The sequence below is a fragment of the Cryptomeria japonica genome, chromosome 1 (assembly GCF_030272615.1).
Source record: "Cryptomeria japonica chromosome 1, Sugi_1.0, whole genome shotgun sequence".
Lineage (NCBI taxonomy): Eukaryota > Viridiplantae > Streptophyta > Pinopsida > Cupressales > Cupressaceae > Cryptomeria > Cryptomeria japonica.
In genome coordinates, this window is record NC_081405.1 from 178607356 (window position 1) to 178634936 (window position 27581).

Consider the following 27581-nt stretch of genomic DNA (forward strand, 5'->3'; position numbering starts at 1 on the left):
GTTGTACTGTAAGCAATGAATGTTTTACATTAGTTCACCTAAAGAGTGGATTAGAACTAAAGTCACAAGAATGAGTTGAATCAAAGGAGACATATTCTCTTCAATTGGACCAATTCAACAACTATGGAACAAAGATCACAAACACAACAAGCAGGTGTGCAATAGATCTACATAAAATGCTATATGACAATTCTTTCGATAACCCTAATGTATACCTGACCGATATTCAAGTGAATGAATCGTTTCTTTAAAGACAACCAAACAAAACACACTGTTCCTTCAGCCGTTGTGAAGGCTACAAGCTCAAGTCCCCACTATTTATACCGATGTTCACAACAGGAGAAGAGAAATTGCATGCAACAACTTCCTGTGAAAACAACAGTTCAAATTTCTGACATGCCAATCCAAACCCTTTTTTCATACAAACTTGATTGTTTCTAATTGCATATGAGCTGATGGGAGTAAGAAGAAATTCATATGGTGAAACATAAAGTCTTGTACAAACTGTACACAAGTTTGTTACCACCGATAAACGATGGAGATAAAATATAAGTCTTACTCTTCAATACGCAGAATAAATGATACAGCCGCCCAAACCCTTAAACACAGTCAACAAGCAACGTCACATGCAAATACAACGGGCAAACACCAACACACACAAATGAACCCATGACCTGTAACTTCATAGATGGTTATTCATTCAAACGGGAAGATGATTTTCAATATAGTTTCCGAAACTATAAAGACTTCAAAACTGGCAATAACGTGACTCATAATTTTGCGCTTGTGGATATCCGTCCTAAACTTTGCAAATTAGTAATTACTGTTTTCCGTCCCAAACACAATGCGTAATTTAAAAGTATAAATACTGAATAAACAAATCGACAATACTAGTGTCCGTATTAGTCTATGGACCAAGCAATTTAGCATGCCCTACATAATGAATAGTTAATATTATATTGGACCAAGACCTTATCCTCAACAGAGATCATTGGAATTATTTTTTATACAAGTAGAGAGTGGTTTGCCAATATTTTCAGTTCAAGCATGTCTTATATGCTAATTTTAACGAAAAGAAAACTTGCACAAATATTTGAAACTGTTGTGAAAAATTAGTCCATTGGCAACATTGTAATCCATAAGGAAAAAACTAATGTCAAAAGCTTATTTTATAGACATGATGCCAACTAAATACTAATGACCAGTCAATTTAAACTTATACCTATCCTTCACATATCTTTCAGGTTATATCTTTCAAAAAAGGTAAATACACATCCTCTTATCCAATAACTAAGTAGGGAAAAGCATAATATGCACTGCTTAGATGTCCTCCTTGACAAATATGCAATTCCAAATGGTTGGCATGACCTTTAAAAATGCCTGACACGAACCCACGGGCAAAGTGCCAATTTAAAGATGTTATCTTTAGTCACCTGCTTTAACATCAACAAAAACTATCAGCCAGGTCTTTTAGATACTACTAAAATATGTCCTGATTCATGGCAAGATAGAATTATTCACTTACCTTGTGGTGGGCGTGGGCTAACATTCTGCTGGTAATTCATCTGCCGCATTTCTCTCCGTCTCTCAAAGTTCCTTGATCGGTCAGAGTTTCGTGGTCTATCACTGGATCGTCTCTCATTACAGCGTGCATTATTCCTCACCCATTCTTCATGATACTTCGGATCATATGGAACAGCTTGTCCATTAATAAAAGGCTCTCCTAATCAAGAGCAAAATATAGTTTAGAACAATCCAAAACCAACATAGACTGCAATATACATAATAGAAGTCAAGCCTGAAAATTGCAGCAAATTATGTCATAAAACTCAATAATAAATTGTTTTCTGACAAAAACTTAACATGTACTCAAAAAAGGGAGAGCCTGTAGATACTCCAGTTTACACACCCAAAATCATAACTTAACCAACAATTGAAGAAAAAATTACCATGGCAATAGAAACGTGCCACACAGCCACAATATAAAAAGGAAATAAATAAACACCAAACAGTTAAAACATATAAATAAAAAATTTGATCATGCTCACTATTTCCCTGCACCCAATAGGCTTCAAATTACATGAACAAAATGCTCATCTCTTCCATTATTGACTCAGTCAATACCTTTAAAACCCAGCATGACTGAACTTGAAAAGCACCTAGAGACCTGTTGATAAGTGTTTTATGACTTCATGCAACACAGAATAAAATACTAAGTATTCCATCCTCCCTTGAACAAAATCTTCCCAAATGCTAAACTTCGTGATCAATTGGACAACTCCAAGGTTTCAAATGTCAGGTCTTGATGTGCTCTTGGATAGACTCAGTTGTTTGATGTGATATTGTTGGAATCACGAGGTGGACTTACATTGAACTTTGAATGTGCTTGAATTGCTTGAATGCTACTAGAACTTAACCATCCAATATTGCAATCTGGTGATGCTTTCTCTTTAACCAACTTGGATTGAAAAAAACGATAATGAGGGGAAGGGTTTAGAGAATCTAGTCTATTCCTAGAATGCAAGAGCGATGGACAATCTTTGGTGAAACTCCAACTAAGCTAAGCTTTGGCATGCAAGCAACATCTCCACAAAGCTAGTGCGATCTTCTAAGGTAAACATAAGATGTTCAAATCCCTATTATCAACAAGGATACCATCAAGGCAATGCATATCAAAGTGTGAATAGCAATTGAAGTTAAGCTCATTTAAGGATTCTAGTTGACTGCATATGACACTTTACAATCAGCAAAATGCTAGTAGTATGGATATATGAATTCCACCATTGATCATACACAAAGTTCCTTCATTCATCTAATTATCAATATCTAACATGAAGATCCAACAAGAAACCATGCTATTGTAGAAGAAACAACACATTCCACCATAGCTTCAATGAAAAGGAAGATTATTTTACCAGTTTGGCAACAATTTCTGCCTTCTCCTCCTACTCTATTCTAACTGCTTTGCTACATGCTAGCTATCAGCTATTCTTGAACTATTAACTATTAACTTTTACAAATGAAGTAGTAGAGCCTTTATATAGTGCTCTTATTACAATGAAGGGCCAAGATCAAATCATAATCAATGGCCAAGACTGACAGATAGAAACCCTAATTAGGGTTTGTTACACCCATCACAAAGCATTTGTGGGACACATATCCTTGAATAATTGACCAATAGATGACGACGGTAGGTGCATCGGACTTTGTGTCCCTATGGTAGTTATCCTTTTTTTTGGATGAGTCAAGTACATTGAACCTAGACACCTTAGCTTGAAATGATGTAATTGGATAAGTGATGACTAGGCACCTTAGCTTGATTGATCTTTGTAACTCATCGAGGGTGTGTGGATGAACGAGGCATATCTCTTGATGCTCAACATTATCCAAGCTCGATCAAATTGCATTGATGATGACTTTGCTCAAGTTGATCCTTCAACTTTGATTAGCTCTTCTGGCTATACTGACAATGGCTCTTGGATTTTCGAAAGAAATTCAAGATTGTGAAAATTTTCACTTTTTAGCTCGTGCATTTCTATGCTTGCTCTTGTAAATCTTGTGCTTCATTCTTCATCCTTTTGAACTCCTCTATGTTGATCCTTCTTGATGTTGATCTCTATTCCATCAAGATGATCTTATCCTTGATGTCGATGACCTCCATTCCGTGCCTTGAATGTATTGATCTTTCTCCTTGTGTGATCTTGCGAAATCTTTTTCTTCAAGCAGCTTTCGGGTCTCCTCTCATGCCCTGAAATTCCTTACAATTGATCTTTGTGCCCAAATCATCTTGATCAAATGTTCTTGAGCTTGATCCCTTTGATTCCCTTGCACTAATGAGTCTTGATGTTGAAATGAAGTCTGCCCCTTCATGAGCATCCTGAATATGTGTTGGTGAGTTCTCCATGATGTCAATTTGCTTCCATAACCTGAAAAGCAAACAAACCTTGATCAAAATGTAGAAGAGAACAATGTCAACCTTAAAATCTGAAACGAACTTGACCTCTGATTTTACATTTCAAAGTCTGATTTTGTGTCTGATTTTAATGGAAAATGATCAGAATATTCTGGTTCAGACCTGTAAGCGAAGTTCTAAACAGCCTAGTGACTTTGAATTAGCTTTTAACTTGGCCAAATTGCCTTTGTTTTTTAATGTGATACCACTGTGATCAATGTTTGATGCTGGAAAATGCTGATGTTGATTATGAATTCACTGATCCCAGATGTTGACTGCTGATCTGCTGTTAAATTCGCTATCTCCTGAAGATGAATTCATTATTTGCAATGGTGAATTTGCCTTGTTTTTGGATGGGATCGCTGCTCTCAAAGACAGATTCGCTGAATTATAATAAACCAGTAATCAATTATTGATGAAATGAAATGATCAATAAATCTCCTTATAAGCGCTCAAATGACATATCTTTTGATTGATTAAAGCTAACATTGTGTCTTTTATTAAATGTTGTATTTGGTGATTTCCAGGACATAGGGCCGACTTTGTTTTGCCTTAGTTTAAATTTGGGTCAAAACATTAACTTGATGGGACCCTCCTACAGGCTGGCACTTAAACATATCTCCTCACCTTGGTCGGGCTTTTCATGTCAGAAAGTGGGCCTAACCCCAATCCTTCTGCTCCTGATCCATTTCAAGTTAGAAAGTGGGCCTAACCCCAATCCTTCTACTCCTGATCCATTTCAAGTCAGAAAGTGGGCCTAACCCCAATCTTTTTGCTCTTGTATGCTCATTGATGTGTCATAAACTTTCTCCAATACGCTTCAAACATTTGCTTAATATGTCCCATAGATCTTGGGATGTAAGGGTGCCATAATTACCAGATTGGCTCCTCCACAAAGCTCCATTTGTTTATTGTCCCTTCTTCTACTGCTTGGATGCTTTTAAGATCTTCATCGTGCCTTGTTTTCTTACTTGGATTTCCTTTTGTTTCACTGTCAAACATTGCCTCTATATTATGTAATTGGCTTTCTTCCTTTCTCTTTTGATAGCCCTTAAAGCTTGTTGACTTAATGGCATTAACTAATTTCCCTTAGGCTGGCAGGAACTTGGCTTTGATACCACTTGTAATGTCCCCTTTTGGGAGGACACTAAGTCTTGCCCAATATACTTGTAGAATTATTACAGGTTATGTATTTTCAATCTGCTGGGGTAATTTGGACAGATTCAATTCGATGTTGTTTCACAATATAAATGCACAGGTCTGCTGTTTATAAATATCTGATCTGTTGCCTATACTGATATATGTGTGTGTGTGTGTGTGTGTGTGAGAGAGAGAGAGTGAGAGAGAGAGAGAGAGAATCTTTTCTACTCCATCAGGTCTGATTCTATGATTATTGATTTAATGTTTCCTCTTCTTTTCCTTCGATGCCTGCTTTATTATTGTTTGCAGATTTGTATTTGTATTCTGATCTCTTTGATAAATGTTCATATCATTCTTCCAGATTTTCTTATAATTCTGATTTAATAAGTCTACTCCTAAATCTGCTTTTAATGATTCAGATATTTTGTTCTATTCCACGGATCCTTCCTTCTCAAATGAAAACTTCTCCACTTCAATGTGAGGGAGAGTCGCACCTCTTTTTAATGGTCACAACCTTTCACAATTACCACCCTTCAAAAGGGTCACAACCTTTCATCATTCCTGCCCCTTTGAAAGAGTCACTTCCTTATCTTCTTCCCATTAATGCTTCCTTAATTCCTTTGCTCCCTTCTTTCTTCCTTTTCTCCTCCTTTATTCCAAAATGAAGTTTTCTTCTCTCCCTTTTATATCTCATGTTTGAGGGAGTCACAAGTTTTATTTCATGCCTTTTGACCATTCATTAGACTTAACTAAATTTAATTATATTAATTTTTATTTTTATTCCTTTATATTTTAATTTATTATTATTATTTATTAATAAATCCTATTTCAACAAGGGGACATTACAGCTTTTGCCTAAGCAAAGGAAATGATGGAAAGGCAGGTCAGGGATTTAGGAGGTCAAAGGCAGTGGTGAGAAGGAAGTTCGGACTTTCAAGACCCCAAAGGAAGTCATTCAAAATGGTTCGTGGATGAGAAGGGGCAAAGGAAATCGCTCCAAATGTTCACCTTGCCAGCTCAAAAACAATCAAACTGCATTCTCAAAACAATATCATCAGCAATCAAGAGAGATTTGTCATCCAGATCGTGGATTTCAGGGAGCAAAGACAATGCTCTAAGCCTGATCAGGCTTTGTGAGGGTCAAAGGAAAAGATCTCAGCCAGTTTGTACCTTTTAAGAGGCAAAGGGAATCGTACACTGTCAAATCACTCTTCCCCAGTGGCAAAGGAAACGACTCATCTCTTGTGTCGCTGATTTGGACAGTCAAAGGAAATCTCTCACTCTTAAGTCGTGCCTTTCAGTAGTCAAAGGAAGTGCTGTCGGTGTTATTGTTAATGCCTTAAACATTTTCACTCTCCACTCTAAAGTTGGGGAGCCCAAACAATGTGTGGCAAGGAGGGAGTAAGGGAAATCGCAAGGCATGTGAAGTAAAAGATACACGGTAAAGAAGGAAATGGGATATGCCGTGGGGGTAAGATAGATGGAAGATGCGGGGGTAGGATGAGTGACGTGGTAGGGAGTCATAAGGGGTAAAGGGATAAGGTAAAGAGAAGGTGCCGGAAGATGGGGAGTTATAAGGGATAAAAGGATGCTGTGGCAAGGAGGGGTGTAGGCTAGGATAGGATCAGGTTATGAAGGGTATCAAGGAAGGTGGCTTAGGATAGGATAGGGGTAGGAGGTAGTGTGGTAAAGGAGTGTGGGTAGCGGATGGGTATATGGATAGGAAGGGTATATGGAAGATGGGAGATTGTGAAGTGGAAGGGATGAATGTCAAAGGAAGGATGGATGAGAGGAAGGAAGGCGAAGAAAAGATGGAAGGCAATGGAAGTGGAAGGTAGTGAAAGGAAAGAAGAGAAGATGGAAGGGCTGTGGGATGAAGAGGGAATAATCGAAGTTTTGGGCATCCACTGGCAGTGCTGGGAGTGGCAAGAAGTGGAAATGGAAGGAAATGGAAGATTGCACTTTGCTTGGGTACCGGGAATGATTATGCCTTAGGTTGCTGATGTGAAGCTTAACTGGAAGTGATTTTCAAGAAGTCAATTTTGCTAGCTTAATCATTTCCCTGAGCCTTTTCATGACAATTTGGACTTCCAGCCTATCCTCTTCCTTAGAAACTTGACCTCTAAAACCAACTTGCCTTAGCCAAATTTAGCATTTTATTTCTGATTCAGCAAGTAAAAGATGACGATTATCATGAATCATTCACTTCCTAAGCCTTGAAATCAAACTGACCTCACTTCATCCCAAAGAGAGAGACTTGACTTGATTGCCACCTGAGACATCGCACCTCTTCCAAGCAAGGGCTAATAGCTAAAGACGCTACAACTAACCTAGAAAGCAGAAAAAGGTGAGGGTCCCCATTTGCAATGGGGCAATGTGTGAATACGTCACAACAAGACCCTAACCTTGTTTAGTACATTATTACCCTTGTTACCAATCAATATCTGAACCTAACAACAATAATTGACCTTGTTATTATCAGAAAGCCGATGGATGGTCAGTACATGAAAAATTCATATATATATATATATATATAATTGACCTTACAGCCAGCTATTATCAGAGCAGATCAATGGTCGACGCTGAAAAATTCGTACACAATAAATATGAGCATATGAGCACATCCAACATGATATTTAAAAGTAAGAAAAATGCAATCTAGCTAATAAACATAGATATTAAGGAGTAGTAAATATCCTCACCTCCATATGACTTTGATTTCAAGTCTATGTAGGAGTCAGGTAGCACCCAGCTAACATTAGGAACATCTACAATGCAGCAGAAAATCCCAAGTAAGAGTCCTGATATGACTGTCAAAAAAGAAGGAAAGAAATATAGAACAAAACATCAAGAAACACACACGATTAAGCTTCTGAGAGATCTCTTCTGATACATTGCAGCCAAACGCATAGTAATGCTTTGTAGAAACAGAATAAATCTTCATCCTGGCTTCCTCCTCACTGCAAAATAAACAAAACAGAAAATGCCCACTCAGAGTGAGTACACAAACTCTTGAAATCAAAGCCTGTGAAACAGAAACCTCCTAACTCTAATTCTTGAGAATTGTCAACCCTTAAACTGTCTCAACCAGACATACAATACCCCATACCTCAATATCCAAAATGCATCAAAATCCAACTACATATAAACCCTTAAGTCAGAAATCCCAAATTCAAAAACCCTCTGAACCTCAGACCCCACACCCCAAAACCCTTGAAGATCTCAAAGCCTGAAAAACTAGTCACAAGGACTTGTAACCAAACCTTAGTACTCCTACAATCTCCCTGTCTTGGAAATATATAGGCGAACATCTCCAAACGTCACAATACTTCAGCTGACATCTTAATTTACTCCCCATAATGTCCAAAAATCAGAAAGTTTCCTATATAACTAAAGGTGAAGATAGTGGTTTAGGTCGCTGCCAAAGCAATACACCAATTTGTTGCACGGGACCCCCCTTTTCAGTACAGGTAGGTTTGCCAGTTCAGCAATTTCTGGATTCAATCAGCTGAATTTGGCCATAACATATATATAACTTATTATTAACTCTTTATTTTGCATCCTAGTAGTTTCCAGAAAATGTTATTACCTGCTAGTATGATCTAGCTAATCTAGTCAGCAGTCTTGATTGTATTGCTGTGTATTTCTCTACCTTCATAATTCAATGTCCGAGTGGAAGTTCTGATAAATCTACAGAATTCAAGTTTTATTAAAAATAGTGCTGCCAACAATCTGTGTCAAAATGCCTATTAGCCAACTGGGCTAAGCCCCAACCTGTGATACATGAAACTTTGTTTTTCCATGGAATGAATTGTTGCTGCCTGCTGATTTGTCTATAGCAGAAATTAAGTAATTGGCAGTTGGCAATCTGCTATGTGAACAGCTGTTTCAATTGTAATTCCGTATACAAAAGAGTGAAGGTAGCAGGAGCAGCAGTGGATTCAGTTGATCCTGCAAAAGCAAGGGTAACAATGGTTGGGTAAGATGGATAACTAGGGCACCATATATGGTATACTCACCAGCACCATAAGGATCTGTATTCAGTGTTAAAGTTTTTGGATCTGTACTAAACACAAGTTTCAAGGCACCTTTTCTATGAATGTTTCTCCAAGATTCAAAATGCACCATAATCTTTTTAATGACTATTTAATGAAACAGTCTCTGGAGAATGTCCTGCCTCCCCTCCGATGGTCAAGGGATGCATGGGCATCCGCTACATGTTTCCTTTTTCAGAAATGCCCGTGTTGTATTTTTTCTGATTTTTGAGACAGGCAAGGATGTTTCTTTCCCACACCGAGTTCAGAATGTCTCCATTTGTAAAGTGTTGGGATTTAGATCCATGTTACAGCCGATCAATAAACTGGGATAGAGGATTACTTATCAATAAGTGATCAAAAGCAGTTTTAAAAGTATTACAGTCTACGTAAACATACTGAACAATATGCAAACTTCAACAAATACAAGATATGCCAGATTTGCATGGCAAATCGTATAAGGAAAAAACTCATCAGCAAAGGATTGTCAACAGATCTCTTCACATAGTCTCAATCTATTGGCTTACAGCATACTCTTACTCTGCAATCATATTCATTTCTATCAACCTTCCAACCTTGGTACATCCATACACACAGAAAGTTATATCCACTAAACCATCCAGCAAGGAATTCCAATCATTTAACCATCTAACTCCCACAGAACATGAAGTCACAAAACCATAACATGACCATATCATGATGTCAGTATGCCACACATTACATGTAACATGACTTCCCCATATGACTAACCACTGCACATAATAAGTCGCTAATGCTCACACTTAGTCAAATGTTGTTGACCCAATCTAAGTAAACTGTGTAGTTGTCTTCCTACACTGCAGCCAAACAATGCCCATGGCTTACAGTGGCAAAGACAAACTTCTGGTGAAACATAGCTACTTGCAGTACCTCAAGGCATCTCCCACAACACAATCATGTCCTTGATTACCATCAATTGTATTCCAACAATGCTGCAAGTGCCCCTGCACTACAATATACATTTACAATAACATGCCTAAAATTATGCAGCTATGAGAACTCCTCCAAATGACTTGCAGCAGGAAATATAGCACTTGTGGACTAAGAAAAGCCTCCATAATAAACCAAAACATTTGAAACTACTTCAACCTGCCCCATATTAGACAATTGATATTATTCTACCATATACAAATGAACTTTATTCAAAACCTCTTCACAAGTGAATAGCACATCCTAGTTTCGACATTCTTTCACTTGATATTTACAACAGGACACAGTGCAGTATGCAACCCAAAAATTTAACCTCACGCATGGAAATGGGATAAACCCATTGCATCCCTACACAAAAACTTAGCAGCATTCACGAAAATAATCATAAAATCAGCAGCATTTACGTAAGTGTTGATTTTCTATCTCTGAACTTCACCTGCATCAACCATCTTTTCCACAAAATGTTGTACATTCACAAGTTTAGTTCAAGCATGATAAACAAGATTCTTAACTAAACAAAATGCAGCCTATGAATCACAACTCAATACTGTATGACTCTTAAAACCCTGTTATCTAGTCTTTGTAATCGCATTCCTTCTTTACAAGTATGTGTTGTCCCTGAATACTTTGCTTCAGTTGTGGAATGCACAACTGTCTGTTATTGCTTACTTATCCAACTAATTGCTCTTCCAAACAATGTAAAGCCATAACTACTAGGTCATATTCAATTGTCTAGATCTGCAGCCCAATCAGAATCAAAAAATTCCTGTTGGTCACTTTGTCTATATCATTAGTACCATTATAGGCCAAATAAGTTCCTCTCAAGTATCTGATTGCTCTCTTTACTTGTGTCCAATGTTCCTTCCCTAGCTTCACCATGAAGCTAATTAGAAATCCCACCACTTGGGTAATTTGTCTTCTATAGAATATTGCATGCATAAGACTTCCCACTACACTAGTATATGGAACATTGCTCATGTCTTCCAAAGCCACCACAGACTTAAAACATTGTTCCAAACTTAACTATGTACCAACCAGAAGGGTTATACTTACTAGTTTACATTCATGCATGTCAAACCACCGCAAATGAGTTTCAAAATATTTCCTCAGGTTTATGTGCAATTTCCTATTAGCCTTATCCTTGTGAATCTCCATGCCAAGTATAAATCTAGTAGCACCTAAGTGCTTTATTTCAAACTTACTAGACAATTGAGGTTTGAGATCCTTTATTGAAATCTTACTATTCCCAATGACAAGTGTGTCATCAACATATATGAAACAATAACTAAAATATGCCCCTTCACCTATTTGTAATCCAGATAGTCCTCAGCAAAACTCCTTGCAAATCTCAATTTTAATGCATATGAATCAGACTTCTATTCCACATACTTGGTGACTACCTCAATCCATACGGAAAGCTATTCAACTTGCAAACCATATTCTCTTTACCTCTTACCTCAAATTCTTCAAGTTGTCTCATGTAAATTTCCTCCTCTAAATCACCATGCAAGAATGCAATCATAACATCTATCTGCCCTATTTCTAAATCATAAGTCATAAATATAGATAACAACATTCTAATGGAACTTTACTTAGCTACATGAAAAAATATCTTAAATCTATTCCCTCAAGATATATAATCTAAGCATTAATCTTATTAAAAACAATGCCTATAATTTATACATTTAAAGGAAATATAATACTATATTAATTCTTAGAGAGGTGGCGATTGTGGGAGGTTGTGACTCTTTCAAGGGGCATTGATTGTGAAAGGTTGTGAGTTGTGACTCTTTTTCGAAGGGCAGGCATGTTTAAGGGATGTGACTTCTCCCTCACAATGGAAGATATTAAGGGAAGGTGGTCTCATTTGAGGAAGGGAGGAGGAGAGAACAATTGGGAACGAATATATTATTCTAAAAGAGAGTAATGAAGGGTGGTGACCCAATTCTAAGGAGGGGTGGTGACCCAAGTCTGATGAAGGGTGGTGACCCTTTTATCAATGAAGTATAAAGAGATCATCCAATCATTCAGTGATCACTTATCAATCATTCCAATCATTCAAATCAAGCAACAATCAATCAGAAAGTCATTCTATCAAATCATCATTCATTCAGTCAATCAATTATTCATCGATCATTCAAGCATCAGAGATTAGACAAAAAGGTTAAAGCGATATTAACTCCACTTGTGCAATTACACATTCTGCTTGGTGGTATGACGCATAGTAATTATGTTTATATCTGCACTTTCCAGAATTAATATATTGTTGCTTACAAGTATTTGTATATATCTACTTCTGCGTATTTATGTCAGATCATATGTTACTGATAATTCTGTGTATACATATTCTGAGCACGGATCTGATTATGCACATTCTTTGTTTGACTGAGACTTATATATATTTGCTTACAGTCTGACTGCATTGTAGCCATGATAGGAAGTGGAGAGGTTACCAGTGAGGAAAACGGTGCTGGGGTTATCTAGTAGGCATGCCACCTCATAGTTTATGACCGGGGAGTCCCATGAGGCCAAGGGGGTACAGAGGTGCTGCCCTTGGGCCTACGAAGAATAGACTTCCTGGGCACCTTACTGTAACAGCCCTCATATCTTCTATCATGCTCAATGAATATGTAAACCATGGTTTATAGGACAGGTATGACAAGTGGAGGAAAACAGTGATAGGACGCCTCACTAGGTAGGCCACCTCATTGATGGCATGAGCCACATGAGGTCAAGAGGCTTAAGCCGCCCTTGAGCCTAGGATGGAGGGTTTCTTGGGCACCACACTTGGTTATCCTATCCTATTCCTATTCTATGACTAAGTTCTTTTAAAATGAATTCATGCCACTCAAATAAGGTCTTAGGATTTGTTTTAATCATGTATTTTATAATTTTATATCTCCTAACTTGTCTACAGGGCTTCATTCAGAATAACAGGCATCTCTAAATCTCATTCTACTCTATTTAAGGCATAAATTAGGTATCCATTTGTTGAGGACATTACATTGTTATATGGAATCATGGAAATTGGAGTTTAATGTTAATACTTATAAGATTAGATGTTACTGAACTTTTTACTTTCTAAATGACTATTAATATTGTTGTAGGACCTAAACTAGGATTACTTTGAATCATGTATTACATTGATAATTTGTATAAAGTTAAAAATAAATTACCTTCTTAGACTTAAGCAGAAATTGTTATTCTAGGGCTTAAATTAGGGAGATTCCAAGAGTAGACATTACAGTATGCTGCCTATATATCCCTCTTCATTGGATGGAAGGGTATGTCTCTTCCCACGGACACCCTCCTGGAAAAAGTGGCAACTTAATCATGTGACCCTTGCTGTTAATCAACAATTGTTATTCTGATCACCTCTCTTTAAGGATTAGTAACACTATTCAAAGTAAAGATTAATCCTATCCTCCTTAATCCATTCGCTGTCAGGCTGACTTGTATTTGGATTGCTGCCTCATACCTATTGACCTCGTGCCTCTTCATCTCACATGGCCTTTAGGAATCTATCTTGTTACTGATTTGTTTATCTCACAAAACGCTGATTAGGAGAAAGACTTTAATATGAAGTAATTGGTTTAGGAACATAGAAAATGTAGTGTCCCTCCTAGACTTGTCTTTTGATTTAAGCATCGATAGACTTGATTTGACTCTTATGTGATGTTTTGATTTATGTTTATGACTCTATCTATATGAGTAGATTCTATTGATGATGATAGACATTTTATATTGACATAAGTTACATGATGGCTCTTCTGGATGATTGACATATCTTGGATTATGATGATGATGGATTTACTTGATAATCTTATATGTGCTCATGGTTCATGATGAATTCGTATTGCTCATGGGATTTAGATGATATTATGATTATGCTAACCCTATTTTATTATCATGATGATTGAGTTGATCCTATGATGATTGTGATTGTCTTCTAGTGTCTTCGTGATAGGGACGATGTCATACCACTCATTGCGAGCATTATATGACGTTGCGATTCTCTATCACTTCCTTGATCATTTATGATATGTATATGTTATTGCATATGGTGTATCATAGTTAATAGTGGTTGCAGGATTTGCAAGCACTAGACATCAACTCCACCTGGTCTCACAAGTCTAAGCGTGTCTTATCCCAATGGCAAGTTGTTGGAGATGGCATAAGTTTCCTTCCTTACACTCTAGGTCCTAGTTGATATCCTAATTAGTGTAGTGTTGTTGTTGAATTGTCTTGTGACATCTTACAATATGTTGTGCAACCCTTGTGTCGGTTTGCCTTATGGTGTTGAGAGTATTTGATTATATAATTAATTAATAATTGATCAATATAGTTTATTAATGTTAAAATTAATTTATTAAATAGCTTGGTCATTAATTGTTATTTGTCTAATTTATTATTGGGATTTAATATTTATTTGTATTATTTAATTATTTTATATGGTTTATTATTTATTTATTGCCCTTGGTCATTTTATTTATTTATTGGACCTTTGGATTATTATTTATTTGTTTATTTATATAGTTGTGATATTTATTTTATATTGATTTTGATTTATTTGATTATTGGGTTTTTGTATTTTATTTTGCCCATGAAGTTATTTTATTAAACGGCTTTGATTTATTATTTCTCTTGTTACTATATGGTTAATCAATATAATATATTTATTACCTACCCTTCTATTGTATTGGTTGATTTTGTGAGGGTACGTAATTAATACTATTTTATATTATTTACCTCGAAACTATGCATAGTAGGTATATTATATGGTTTATAGGAATATTTTGATTGGTCGATATTCTTCTATAGTTTTGAATTCAAATTTACTTATTGAGCTTTCTGAGAATGTTGTCGGTTTAGCTTCCGAGAGTATTTTGTTTGCATTTGGAGTTTTGATTTTGTTTGAGCTTGGATTATTGGGGATTTCGTGGTTGGATCTGAAGATTGATTGATTGGATTTGCTGGAATTGGATTGCTCTACTTTGAATTTTCGTAGCCATCACTACTTTTTCAGGTTGGAGCTTCAACTCCATTTCCGCATTTCGATTTGAAAAGATTGTCTTCCTTGTGATTGTTGAAAGATTGTTTGTAAGGGGGAAAGTTTTAGTGTTAAAGATTGCTATTATGTTTTGGGAAATTGATTTATTTATATATGTATATGTGTGTTTGATATTGGCAAAATTGGGAAAATGGAGTGTTGTCGGGAAAGTATGTTCTACATTTTCTATATGATTCTGTGTAATCCCTTCCTTGCGGCCTTGATGAGCCTTAAATTGCCTTTCTAATTGATGTTTTGTTCCTCTTTTTGCCTCACTTCATGTCTAGATGTCACTAAGTGAATTGTGTGCATTTTTGTGCATGACTGTATGAAGAAGGTGTAGGGAATTGATGTCAAATTCTCTATGTATGATCTTATTGTCATGTTTGTGTTGTCTTAGCTTTATTTTGGCCTCCCGCACCTTTTGGGAGTGTCATTTATTCATTTTATGAGCCTGCGAGCAAAACTAGGCATTTTTGTCACTTGGTATCTCCATTTTCTTTCATTTTTGCTCTCTGCCATGGATGCACTATTTTGCACTGCAGATGCGCTAAAGTTTACAGTGGATGCGCTACAGAATGTTATGTATGCTCTACTCTGCACTGTGTGTGCTCTAATCTGATCCTCCAATGCGCTAAACTGCCCTGCTTGATGGTTTAGTCAGTTTTTGATCAATGAGGTCACTTTTCCAGATTGTTGACTTTTACCAGAGGCTTTTTGTGATTGCTTGAGATCTCAAAGATGACTTTTGATTCTGTATTGATCATTCCTTTATTGATTTTGACTCCGGCAAGATGGTTTGTGCCTTGCCATTGAGGATTGTGCATATGTGTTGCATAGCTCCAGCAAGAAGAAGAATGCCTTGTTGTTGAGGAATGGATTATGTGAGCTCCGGTGAGAGGATTGTGCCTCACTGTTGAGGATGTATTTGTATTTGTATATGTGTGAGTAAGATGTTGTTTGCCTTGCTCTTGCTTATTGTTATGCTTTTGATGGTGAAGGCTCTCGCTTTATATGTTGGCTTTATGGTTCTTATTGTGCTCCAGTTTTGTATTGGCAATGTTGAGATTTTGGATTCAATCATGTTGAGCCTTCATGATGTTATTGTAATGTTATTGTGGTTTATGTTTCACCCTAAGGTCTTGGTCCATGGATAGGGGGAGTGGGCTCTTGCATGTGTAGGACCGGGGTTGTGAGCAATAGGCTCTAAGAGGTTCTTAGAGAGGATGCTTAGGGTCTAGACCTGTCATGAGACCACATGGAGGGTTTATGTTTAATTTGCAAGTGATACCACAATAATTTGATTAGTGGGTTGGGTAATTAGGATTCACATAATCAAGATGATGAATAGTTTTTGTGGCCCAATCTCATAGCCCTTGAGGAAAGACTCGGGATGAGCTTGGGAAGACTATTGTGACAATAAGCCAAACTCCCTTGATTGCTCATAAGTTGAGATGGCTTCACATGTCTATCAGGGTGTGGCTTGGCCCCTTCTTTGTGAGGATAGCATGTGATGACACTCTTTCCCTACATGTGTCCATAATCCTTATGCCTTGATTGATTGGTATGCCTCTAGGAGTTTATTGATTTATGATTAGCCTTGTGATGTGATTTGAATTATTGCTATTTGGTTGTTTATCTTTTGTGGATGCCATGTTGAGTCCCTTGGTTGTTAGGTGTCAACCTAGGTCTAGAGTGTTAGTTGGAACCTTGTGTCATCTCCTAGCACGGGGGGTGGTTCTTTATTGGTTCCACATGGTCAGGTGGTTTGATGTCTTCTTCCATTGGGATGTTCTTCATTGGTTGCTAGCATGCGTGGATGTGGATTTATATCTTCTCTTCATGTGGATGGATCTTTCGAGCATAATCTATGCGACTGAGATTGAATCATGTAACTTATATCACAAGATAGATATAATTGTAAAGAAGATTATGTAATTAGTATCTTGTGTTCAAATGTAATAGGACTTGTAATAGGTTGAAATCATGATGAGTTGTAATAGATTATGATGGTTGAAATTGGATATTCGTTACATATGAAATGCTGATTGGAAAGGAATAAAATGATTAAGTAATGTGATCGGATCTTCTTGTGTATATCTATGGATAGTAGTGGAAATGATAAGTGATTCATGTATAACTATGAGTGAATGAATTAAGTTGAAAGATGTTATTAACTAATGCTGGTTATTGCTGGATTATGAATATGAATGAGTAGTTGTAGATTTAAATGGTTCTCTAAAAAGAAATGAATTAGATTTGCACTAGATATTATTTCATTGGGAAGAAAGATATCATCATGATAGATGGATAAAAGGAACTAGGAACATTTGATTGGTGCTTTAAAATGAACTTAAGGAGTTAATGGGAATATGTTAGGATATGCCTTGATAGTTAATGATTCTCATGTTAGGAAGAAAGTAAATGAGTAGGAAACTAATGTAATGGATGTTATTGGTATCATGGTATATGGATGTGTTTATGTGTTAATGATAGTAAGTAATGGCGTTGAGATACCCTAGGGAAATGATATTTGTGTAATGTTATTCCGCTTGTATATTATGTTGTTAAGAATATGATTATGTTTAAGTTGTTTATGCAATTCATGATTAATGCATATCAATAATGGTAGATTAATATGTTGCATTAGTAGATGTTTAAAAAATAAAATTCTCCATTTGTTAGTTAGTTTAGTTATTTTCTCTAGGGTATTTTGGCAGGCATTATAGAAAATGGCAAGTCTTACTAGCAAGGCCATTTCCTGATCATTGATGTACAGCAATATGTTTGTCCTTTTCTTTCTTTTAGCTGCAACGGAGATACATCATGGTGGGGACATGACACATTTCATGGTGGCTGTACACATGCCAAGCTTTTTTCGATTTGATGTGCAAGATATCGTTGATTTTTTAGGCATCTTCCATGGTGAAGTTGCACATAGTCATAGTAATGTGCATGGATTATTGATGGTATGTTAACATTCATCTTGCACTCCCGTGGAAGTGCCCTATCCACCCAAACAAATTGTGATGGGTAAAGTGTAAGGGAAAATTGGTATGTCATGATCAATATGTACAGTGTCATGTCCCCTCCTTGATCGTTATATATATCCTAAATGAAGTAATTATTATTATTAATTAATATAATAATTAACAACGAATGATTATTTGAAATTTATTTATTTATTAAATATTATTATTTAATTAATATTTATTACTAATAATATTCTTGAAATATTCAAATAGCAAAAAATAAATATTATATTATAAACATAATTAATATTATAAATTACACATTCATATTACATATTCATTAAACATACACATCACATTAATATTCTTATTAATATTAAATATTCATTAATATCAAATATTCATAATATTCTTATTAATATTAGATATACAGCAATATTAAAATTATTTAACTATTTTTTAATATTCTTATTAATATTAAACATTCATTAATATTAAATTTACATATTAATCGATGATTGTTGTCTATTACCAGTTTAATAAGTTGCTTTTATCTTGTTGATAGTATTAGCATTTAGAATATGATTTAATTAATAAATATAATGCTATAATATAATATACATACCTCGGTGATTATTTTAAATTTCAGAATCAATTATATTGAAGAAATTAAAGACAACGTTGTGGATTAAAGGCTTCATGAAGTAATTAGTGAAAAGGTAAGAATGATTCCCAATAGGTGCGATTTATGAGAAGTGGCATAAACAGAAATTACCATTGTCTTATTAATAATAAACACAACAACAATTAAGGAAAGAATGATTACCTTCATGGAGTGGCACGATATTACGAAGAGGCCACGTGAGCAATGAATTAGTAATGGAATGGTACGATTAAGTAATGAAGTTTAAATAGTTTAAGTGAAGAGGTAGGACATCACTCGTTAGAAAGGGTGTCTCTCTTTAATATGATGATATATATTTGTAGAAAGGAATTGGAATTAAAAAAGGGTGGGGAGGATATGTAATACGAATGCACCAGAAATCAGTAAATAAAGAATGAAGTGTAGACTAAGTAAAGAACTTGTTTCAGATTTATATAAAGAATTTATGACAGAATTGTGAGAAGTCAGTGATTTGGTTTACGATAGATTTAAGAGGAGAAATAATGGATAAGGAAATAAGAAAAGACAAAGGCCTCTGTTATTATATTGTCTGGGAATCACATTGGGGTATGAATCTGAGAATATAATACTATTAACATAATATAGTATGATGCTGTTAACATAAAGTAATACTAATATGGTATGACACAATTCAATACTATTAATATGACAAGGAAGTTACATAACATAATATTATACTATAATATAATATAATATAATATAACATAATATAAATATAATGATGTCAATATAACATAATGCTAGTAATATAATATAATATAAATTATATAATACAATAATGTTATTACATAATACAGATAACATAATACAATGTTGTTAATGAAATATAATATAATAATGTCATAATGATAGTTTAATAAATGCTTTCCTATAACTATAGTGTCCCTCTATTGTAATCACTATATATTAAATTTGTGATTCTAGGACAGAATCTTAGAAGGTCCCATTAAGGGACATTACATACAGTCCTTTCTAAATATGAAGTTGGCCATTCCAGTCAGCAAAATAATCCTTGTTATTTACAATCTTGGGAAGAGGAGATTGAGGTGCAAGGAGAGACTACATACAATGATCTCCAATGTGAACAAGATATTGATATGTTAATGTATGCAATTAATAGAGATTTTGCATGTGTATGTCCCTATTGATGATAGAGCTTCATATGGTCTACATGTGGCTTCTAATCCTGCAGTAGAACTCAGTGACACATTGGTTGAAAAATGGGGACTTTTGCAAAAGAACGAATCAATGTCTATCATTCAAATGTGCTCTATATATAAAGAATCGTGCCCTAAAATTAGAGTCAATCTATCAGTCTGATGGTTCAATACAGGTATATCCCCAGAAACAGGTGGACCCAGTAATATAGGAATATTCTAGAAGGGGATAGATTTCCATTTATATTTTTTCTTTCACTTGCTATAGGTTGAAAAAATTAAAAGAACCACAGCCAAACACTAATAGTAAACATACACGTATTTTTCTGGTTTTTGGCAATTGTTTCCATAAAATCTTACAGCATAATTTTCAGCAGGTTTCTCTAGTAGTAATGAGAGAAAACAACAAAAAATATTATGAAATCTATGTGTTCCATGGAAAAGTACTGTACTCCAATGTTAATAGCTTCTGCTAATAAACAATATGATTGCCTAATTTGAATGCATAATTTTCTTGTAACTGACAAAGCTACACAAAGATGTAATTCTCTATGCTCATCAACTTCTGCTAAAAAGACATTCAAAACTATTAAACCATTTCTAAAAATATAGGTGAAAAAGATCCAACCCTACAAAAGTGTAGGTGAAATTATTGTTTTGGACATTTCCAGGCATATGATTTCTTGCACTATTTTGATACAGAGAAAGCTAAGAATTTCTGATTTTACTTTGATAAAGAGATCTCGAATCATCTTGTTTTCTGGCATCTATGGTCTTGCACAAAGCGTACTTCAGTATTGGTATTAGTGTATTGTTTAATGTTTATAATTCCTTAAAGATTTAGTTTGTGTGTGCATGCATGTGTATATTAATTTCTTAGAGCTATAATTTTATATATATATATATATTCACACACACGTCTGTGTAGGTATATGTATGTGTGTGTGTGTGTATATGTATATGTATGTATGTATGTATGTGCATGTATGTATATATACACATATGTAAATGCACATATATGACAGACTCATACATGCAGCATTGAAAAGATTTCGGCCACACCACCTACAAAACAGATGCACCAATGCCAACCAAACTCATCCTAAATGCATTAGGTCAAAATGCAGGTTTCATTGAAACCCCTAGTATAAGCCACAATAAACTATTACTAAATTGCTTTACAATAAATTAGAACATTTGCAGTACATTGTCAACCACTAGATCTAACAATAAGTCCAAAATGTATTATTATGCATTTTTGCCATTTTACAGATTCAGCCACATAAAATACAATACAGATGCAACAGCTGCAGCCAAACTCATCTCAAATGCATTAGGTCAAAATACGGATTTCCTTGAAACCCCAAATATATGCTAGCACAAATTATTACTAGTTAACATTACAAATTTACAACAAATTGTTACATTTGCAGTACATTGTCAACCACTGGATCTGAAGATAAGTTCCATGTGTGTTATTATGAATTGCTAAGTTGCAGGGTTCGCCCCCTAGGCCCCTAATACCAGTCTGGTCTGGTCCTAGTCCAGGTCCTGGTCCGGTCAACCTGTGGTCCAGACAGGGTCCATGATTGGGAGGGCTGGTTTGGACCAGGTCGAACCCGGGCGTCCGGCGGCCCAAAAATGACATTTTTTTTGCAAAAATTTATATTTTTTTCAAATCTGCCACTTAAAAATTAAAATGAAACCCTAAAAGTGTGTTTTAAAACATAAACTTGGATCGTTTCTCCTTATTTGTGTTGCAAAGCTCCAACAAGTGTTGCAGCATCATTTCCACACATTTGCAAGCTCCCATTGGCTGAAAGAGGTAGGTTTTTTAACATTTTTTTCAACTATTTTTTGTTTCACAAATTGTCAAACATAAAACATTATTTGTTTTTCATTATTTTGTTTTTGTTTTTGAATGTGTTCATATTATTTCTTGCCATAAGAACTAGAATGGCATCTGCCTCTTCCTCCATAGGCACAAATGAACAATCAAAACAACAAAATGATCCAAATTCTCCTCTATGGAAGTATGTTAACATTATAAGACCGCTTCTAGGAAGTGGGGGATTCTATTGGAGATGTCAAGGATGTGGTAAAGAATGTAATAGTTCATATTTTCGGGTGGTAGGCCATTTGTGTGGAATACTAAGAAGAGGCATCAAAAAATGCCCTGGAAAAGATGGTGCACCTATACTAGGTGAAATGGTGTTGAAATATATTAGGGAGCATGAGGCAGTAGAAGAGAGAGAAGCCCATAGATTGAATCAAACCACTCCAAAAAAAACAAAGGGAATGCAACCCCCTTCTAATCCCAATGTTGTAGTAGAAAACCATCCCTTATTTTCCACAACTGAGCCTCAAAGTGAAACATCCATTACATGCAAAAGGACAAAGGGGCCTTTAGAAACCGCATTTCAAAATGAGAGTTGAGACATTGCCAACCAAGATGTAGTAAGGTGCATATATGCAAATGGGTTGGCTTTCAATGTTGTTCGCTCTCCATATTGGAAGAAAATGTTGAAAAGTGTTAATGAAGCTCCAAGAGGGTATACGAGCCCAGGTTGTGAGAAGGTACACGAAACCTTATTGGAGAGAGAGGTGAAGGGGATTGAAGATGCATTGAAGCCCATAAGAAATCCAAGGGCTGAAACAGGTGTATCTATTGTTTCAAATAGGTGGAAAGATTCTAAAAATTGTCCCTTGATCAATGTCATAGCAGTGTCCCCTAAAGGGGCAATGTTTTTGAAAGTTGTGGATTGTGAAGGCCAAGTAAAAGATGGCCAATTTATTGCAGATATTCTCATCTCTACCATTGAGACAGTGGGACCCAGCAATGTTGTCCAAGTCATAATGGACAACACAAAAAATTTGTAGAGCTGCTGGTTTGTTGGTTGAGGAACGCTAACATCACATCTTTTGAACACCTTGTGCAGTCCATTCACTCAATCTTATGCTACAAAAGATTGGAAATAAAATTGATTGAATCAAAGATGTGTATGCAGAGGTTGAGGACATCCAGATGTTCATCACAAACCACCACATGTCTCAAGGGATTTTTAAATCATTTTCGAATTTGGAGCTATTGAAGGTAAGTGAAATAGTAATTTAATTTTACATTTTCTGATTTTCTAAATTTTCAATGTTCATTATTTCATTGTGTAAGCTATATTGTGTATTTCTCTTTAAAGTTTGGCTTTATTTTTCAATCATTTTGGCATTAATTTGTATTATAGGTTGTTGGGACCCGTTTTGCATCAAACACAATCATCTTGAGACGACAATTGAAAGTTAAAGTGGCACTTCACAATATGGTGATCAGCCCAAATTGGACTATATGGAAGCAGAGCAATAGTGAAAGGGCAACAAGAATTAAGGTCAAGATATTGGATGAGTCATGGTGGGATCTTATGACATTGATAGGCCTTGCATTGGTGAAATTTATGATGGCATTGACTCAATGCTTGAAATAATGAAGTGCATTATAAATGCAAGAGAGCAAGAACCCGAGGAGAAATTCTTCAAACAAGTGGAAACAATTGTTGTAGAACGGTAGAAAAAGATGACCACTCCTTTGCATCTTCTTGCCTACGCCTTGACACCAAAGTACTATAGCAATCAATTTCTTGATCAACTAGGTGTTAATTTTGTGCCCTAGATCAGTAATCAAATTTATGTCTTTTAATTATGCCCTAGTTTGTTAATCAGATTTGCAATATTTTATTAAACCATAATTTAGTAAACTCAGAAATGAAGGAAGTAAACAAGAGACAAACACAAATACCCTAGGAAAACCTCCAAGGAGGAAAAACCCAGCATTAAAGACCCACAGGTCAGATTATATATTCTCCCTTAGTATCACAAATACAATACTTAACTTCCTTTTCAGATCTGATCCCTTTTGTATGATAGATCTGCACTTCTAAGCTCTTCAAGTCTGCACCAAAACGACCTATGTCCTCTTGGACAAGTTTGCACCCTCCTTGTGTAAATTCGCACCTTTTACATGCAGAGCTGATTCGCTGAACACTTGAATGAGTGAATTGTATTTGCAAGATGTCTTTATTTATATGTGTCTTAGCCTTTATTAATTCAAGTCGGCCTCCTTTTTTTTGGCGCCAATATATTTATTGTGGCGTAGAGTATTTAGGGTGGCGTGCAAGTATAGGGCTGGGCTCAATCTTGGGGGCACGTTACCCTTTAGGATAGGGCCCAGTCCTAAATGGGTTCGGATGTTGCCTTACCTAGTTAAAAACAACACTCCCTCTTAACTAGGGAAGAAGAGAATACATAATCTGAACCTTTAGAGTTCCATCTAGCACACAAGCATAGAATGGATCTAGCACACAAGCATAGAATTACATCTTCCACCTAGCACACAAGCATAGGATGGTTCTAGCACACAAGCATGGAAAGTGTAATACACAAGTGGGTCTTTACATAATTACAATTATCCATCTAGCACACAAGCATAGATTAGACACAATTCATTCTTGCACACAAGCAAAGAATGATCAAAGTGCTGCAAATAGAGTCACTGAGATTGGAGCTCCCTCTCAATCAGGGTTCCCTTTTCCACAATACCAAGTCTGTCTCTGAAGTATTCGAACTTCACACTGGATAAGGGTTCAGTAAGGATATTTGCAACCTGTTCATCTATGCTAATATACTTTAGCTGAATGGTGCCTCTTTGCACCTCTTTGCACAATATCCCATAGTATCCATCTTGTAATGCCTGTGGAGGATTACTTCAAACTTTAACATGCACACTTGCAAGTCATGAATACATACACAATTTATTCATGCACATCATGGAGTCTTTCCATGCCATCGATCACGCATATTCATCATTCATTGTCTTTACCTCAATCTTCTCCCAAAGAAGAATGTAACATCATAATCTTCCATCTTGCACACAAGCAAGAAATGGAATAGACATAATCAAAATATTGTAGTCTTCCATCTTGCACACAAACAAGAAATGGAATAGACATAATCAGAATATTGTAGTCTTCCATCTTGCACACAAGCATAGAATGGAACTACATAAATAGTCTTCCAGCTTGCACACAAGCATAGACTGGATCCACCTTACATTGCCCGCAGAGGGTGGAGAGGATCTTTTCTACCATCTTACATTGCCCGCAGAGGGTGGAGAGGATCTTTTCTACCATCTTACATTGCCCGCAGAGGATGGTTGATACAACACAATGTATCACAGAGGTTGAGACTCCCTCTCAACCAAGGTTGTGTTTTCCACAGCTTCAAGTCTATCTCAAGCTTCAAGAGACTTGGTGAGAACATCTGCAACATAAGATTGTCCTGCTTTAAAACACTGAATTGTCAGGCATCAATATACAACTCTGATAATAAATAAAAATACCACAACAAGAATTTTGAAAAACCACACTGCTTCTCTTGATGCAACACTTGCAACAATGTATTTATCTACAGTAATACTTAATGCAACTGAGGACTGTCCCTGTAGGTCCAAGGGATCGCAGTGGGTGAATGCTTGAAGAGTTTTCCTTGTCCGTAACACTTCTTGACCAATCTGAAATCAAGCAGCTTCAGCCCATAATCAACTGTGCCTCGCAAGTATCTTAGGATGTGCTTGGCTGCAACACGATAAACATGTTTGGGCAAGCTCATGAATTGACTGAGAGCATTCACTGCAAGGCATATGTCTAGTCTAGTGTTAACTAGATACATCAGTGATCCAATCAACTGCCTGTACTCTGATGGATTTGCAAAATCAGAGTTAGCTGCAGAAACACTTAACTTCTTTAAGTTAGATTCCATAGGAGTAGACATGGGTTTACAATCCATCATTCTAAATCTTTTCAAAATATCAATAGTATACTTTCCTTGACTTAGAAAATTTTTGTTAGACCTTTGCCATACTTCTAAACCTAGAAAATAATGCATTAAACCTAAGCCCTTCATTTCAAATTCTGAAGCTAGTTCTTTCTTACATCTAATGATAAGTTCATCTTTACCAGTAAGAAATGAATCACCCACATATCGAACTATAATTAGCATTTCATTATTGGATGACTTAAAGTAGATGTTATAGTCAACATCATTTTACAAAATTCTAAACAAGTATTCTTTCATACCAAGCACGAGAGTCCTGTTTGAGGCCATACAGGGCTTTCTTCAATCTACACACCTGAATCTCATAACCCCATAAGATATACCAAAATAGCTGGAACTCCCTCTCAGCAGCAGCTGTGTCCAATCACAGCTTCCAAAGTACTTGAACTTCCTTTGAGTGTATGCCCATCCCAATAATTTCCCTTGAAGATTTAATATGCCCTATTTTAGAAGCATTCCAAGCCACTAAAAAATCCAATCAATTTCCTATACTCCGGGATAGGAAATCATACTCTAAGATGAAATTGAAAAATGCTTGACTCAAGGAAGGAATTACATGCTAATACTCATAATAAAAGGTAATCAACCAACATAGGTTAGAGTATACCAACTCAAAAGGAGACGCTCCTCCTTAACTTCTACACAATCAATCTTTTATGTTAATCTCAAGGATCCTGTCCATCTATCTTTCAATAAGGTGGACCCATAGCACAATTGTTGAGATAAGATGAGGATAAATTCCATCAAGAGATTACACAACAAGATTGCCAATAAATGTTATCGATAGAAAACGAAAATCCTAAGAAATCAACAATACATTCTAACTTCAACTATGTAGGAAAGAGCATCATCATAACCAATTAACTGAAAGCAACCTGTCATGCAGTTATTTTGACAGATAACTGACACATAATAAAACTGCATTTGTCACAATATTTAATGACATGAGCTCGAATGCAACAAGGATGATATAAAGATGTTAACTTGGGATAACACAGGCACAAACTTGCTTGCAGACCTACAAGGATAAACACTTGTCATAGGGAATCTCAAAACATGATTGGCCCAACACGGGTTAATTCAAAGAGAATATCATTTTCCTTTCACACAACCCAACAAGGGTTTTACGAAACTAAGTAAACACAAACCCATAAGAAGCAAATGAAACCCTTATTATTACAACTTGACAAAGTTATTCAACAGGAATACTTAACCTTCAATTATCATAAAGTCTCTCATCACAAAGTTAATAAAGAATTAAGAAAAATACACCTATTGATGTTTAGATAACACTGACACTAGAACCGAAAGCTTCCCCAAAAGAAACTATCTTTGCAATCTATCTTCAAAAGCAATAATTCGCAATCTCCTCTTGATGTGCCTTAGCACAGCCAGCTAGGGTTTGAAGATTGGTGGGAATACAACTGATTTTGTTAGCAATACAAAATAGCAAATGCATGTCTAGTAGCAAATAAAGCTACCATACCATCAAAGATTTAATCATTATTAAAATTGGATGGGATCACATCAAGGGTTAAGAATCATGAAATATATACCAATCTAAGGTTTAGACCAATTCTGAAAATCAACAACTCTAAAGGTTTGAATAAGGTAATAACTCCACAGTATACACTTTGCATTCCAGAGATCTAAAAATCTGAAAGGAGAAATATCAGTCACTTCCTTCTTTGGTTCTTCACTCAAATCTCCACAATGAATTAAAGAATGACTCCTTGATGAGG

At 35.8% G+C, this 27581-nt stretch overlaps 1 protein-coding gene across 1 annotated transcript in view; it reads right to left on the reverse strand.

Annotated features, from left to right (window-relative positions):
• Nucleotides 1-1143: 1143 nt before the first annotated feature.
• The window catches only part of LOC131075770 (multiple organellar RNA editing factor 8, chloroplastic/mitochondrial), a 36877-nt gene continuing 10439 nt past the window's right edge, over nucleotides 1144-27581 (reverse strand). The window contains exons 2-5 of the mRNA XM_058012657.2: nucleotides 7955-8052; nucleotides 7795-7860; nucleotides 1526-1723; nucleotides 1144-1433 (exon numbers count right to left, since the gene is read on the reverse strand). Coding sequence (XP_057868640.1) covers nucleotides 1426-1433; nucleotides 1526-1723; nucleotides 7795-7860; nucleotides 7955-8052 — 370 coding nt within the window. The 3' untranslated portion in view covers nucleotides 1144-1425. The remainder of the gene's footprint in view (nucleotides 1434-1525; nucleotides 1724-7794; nucleotides 7861-7954; nucleotides 8053-27581) is intronic.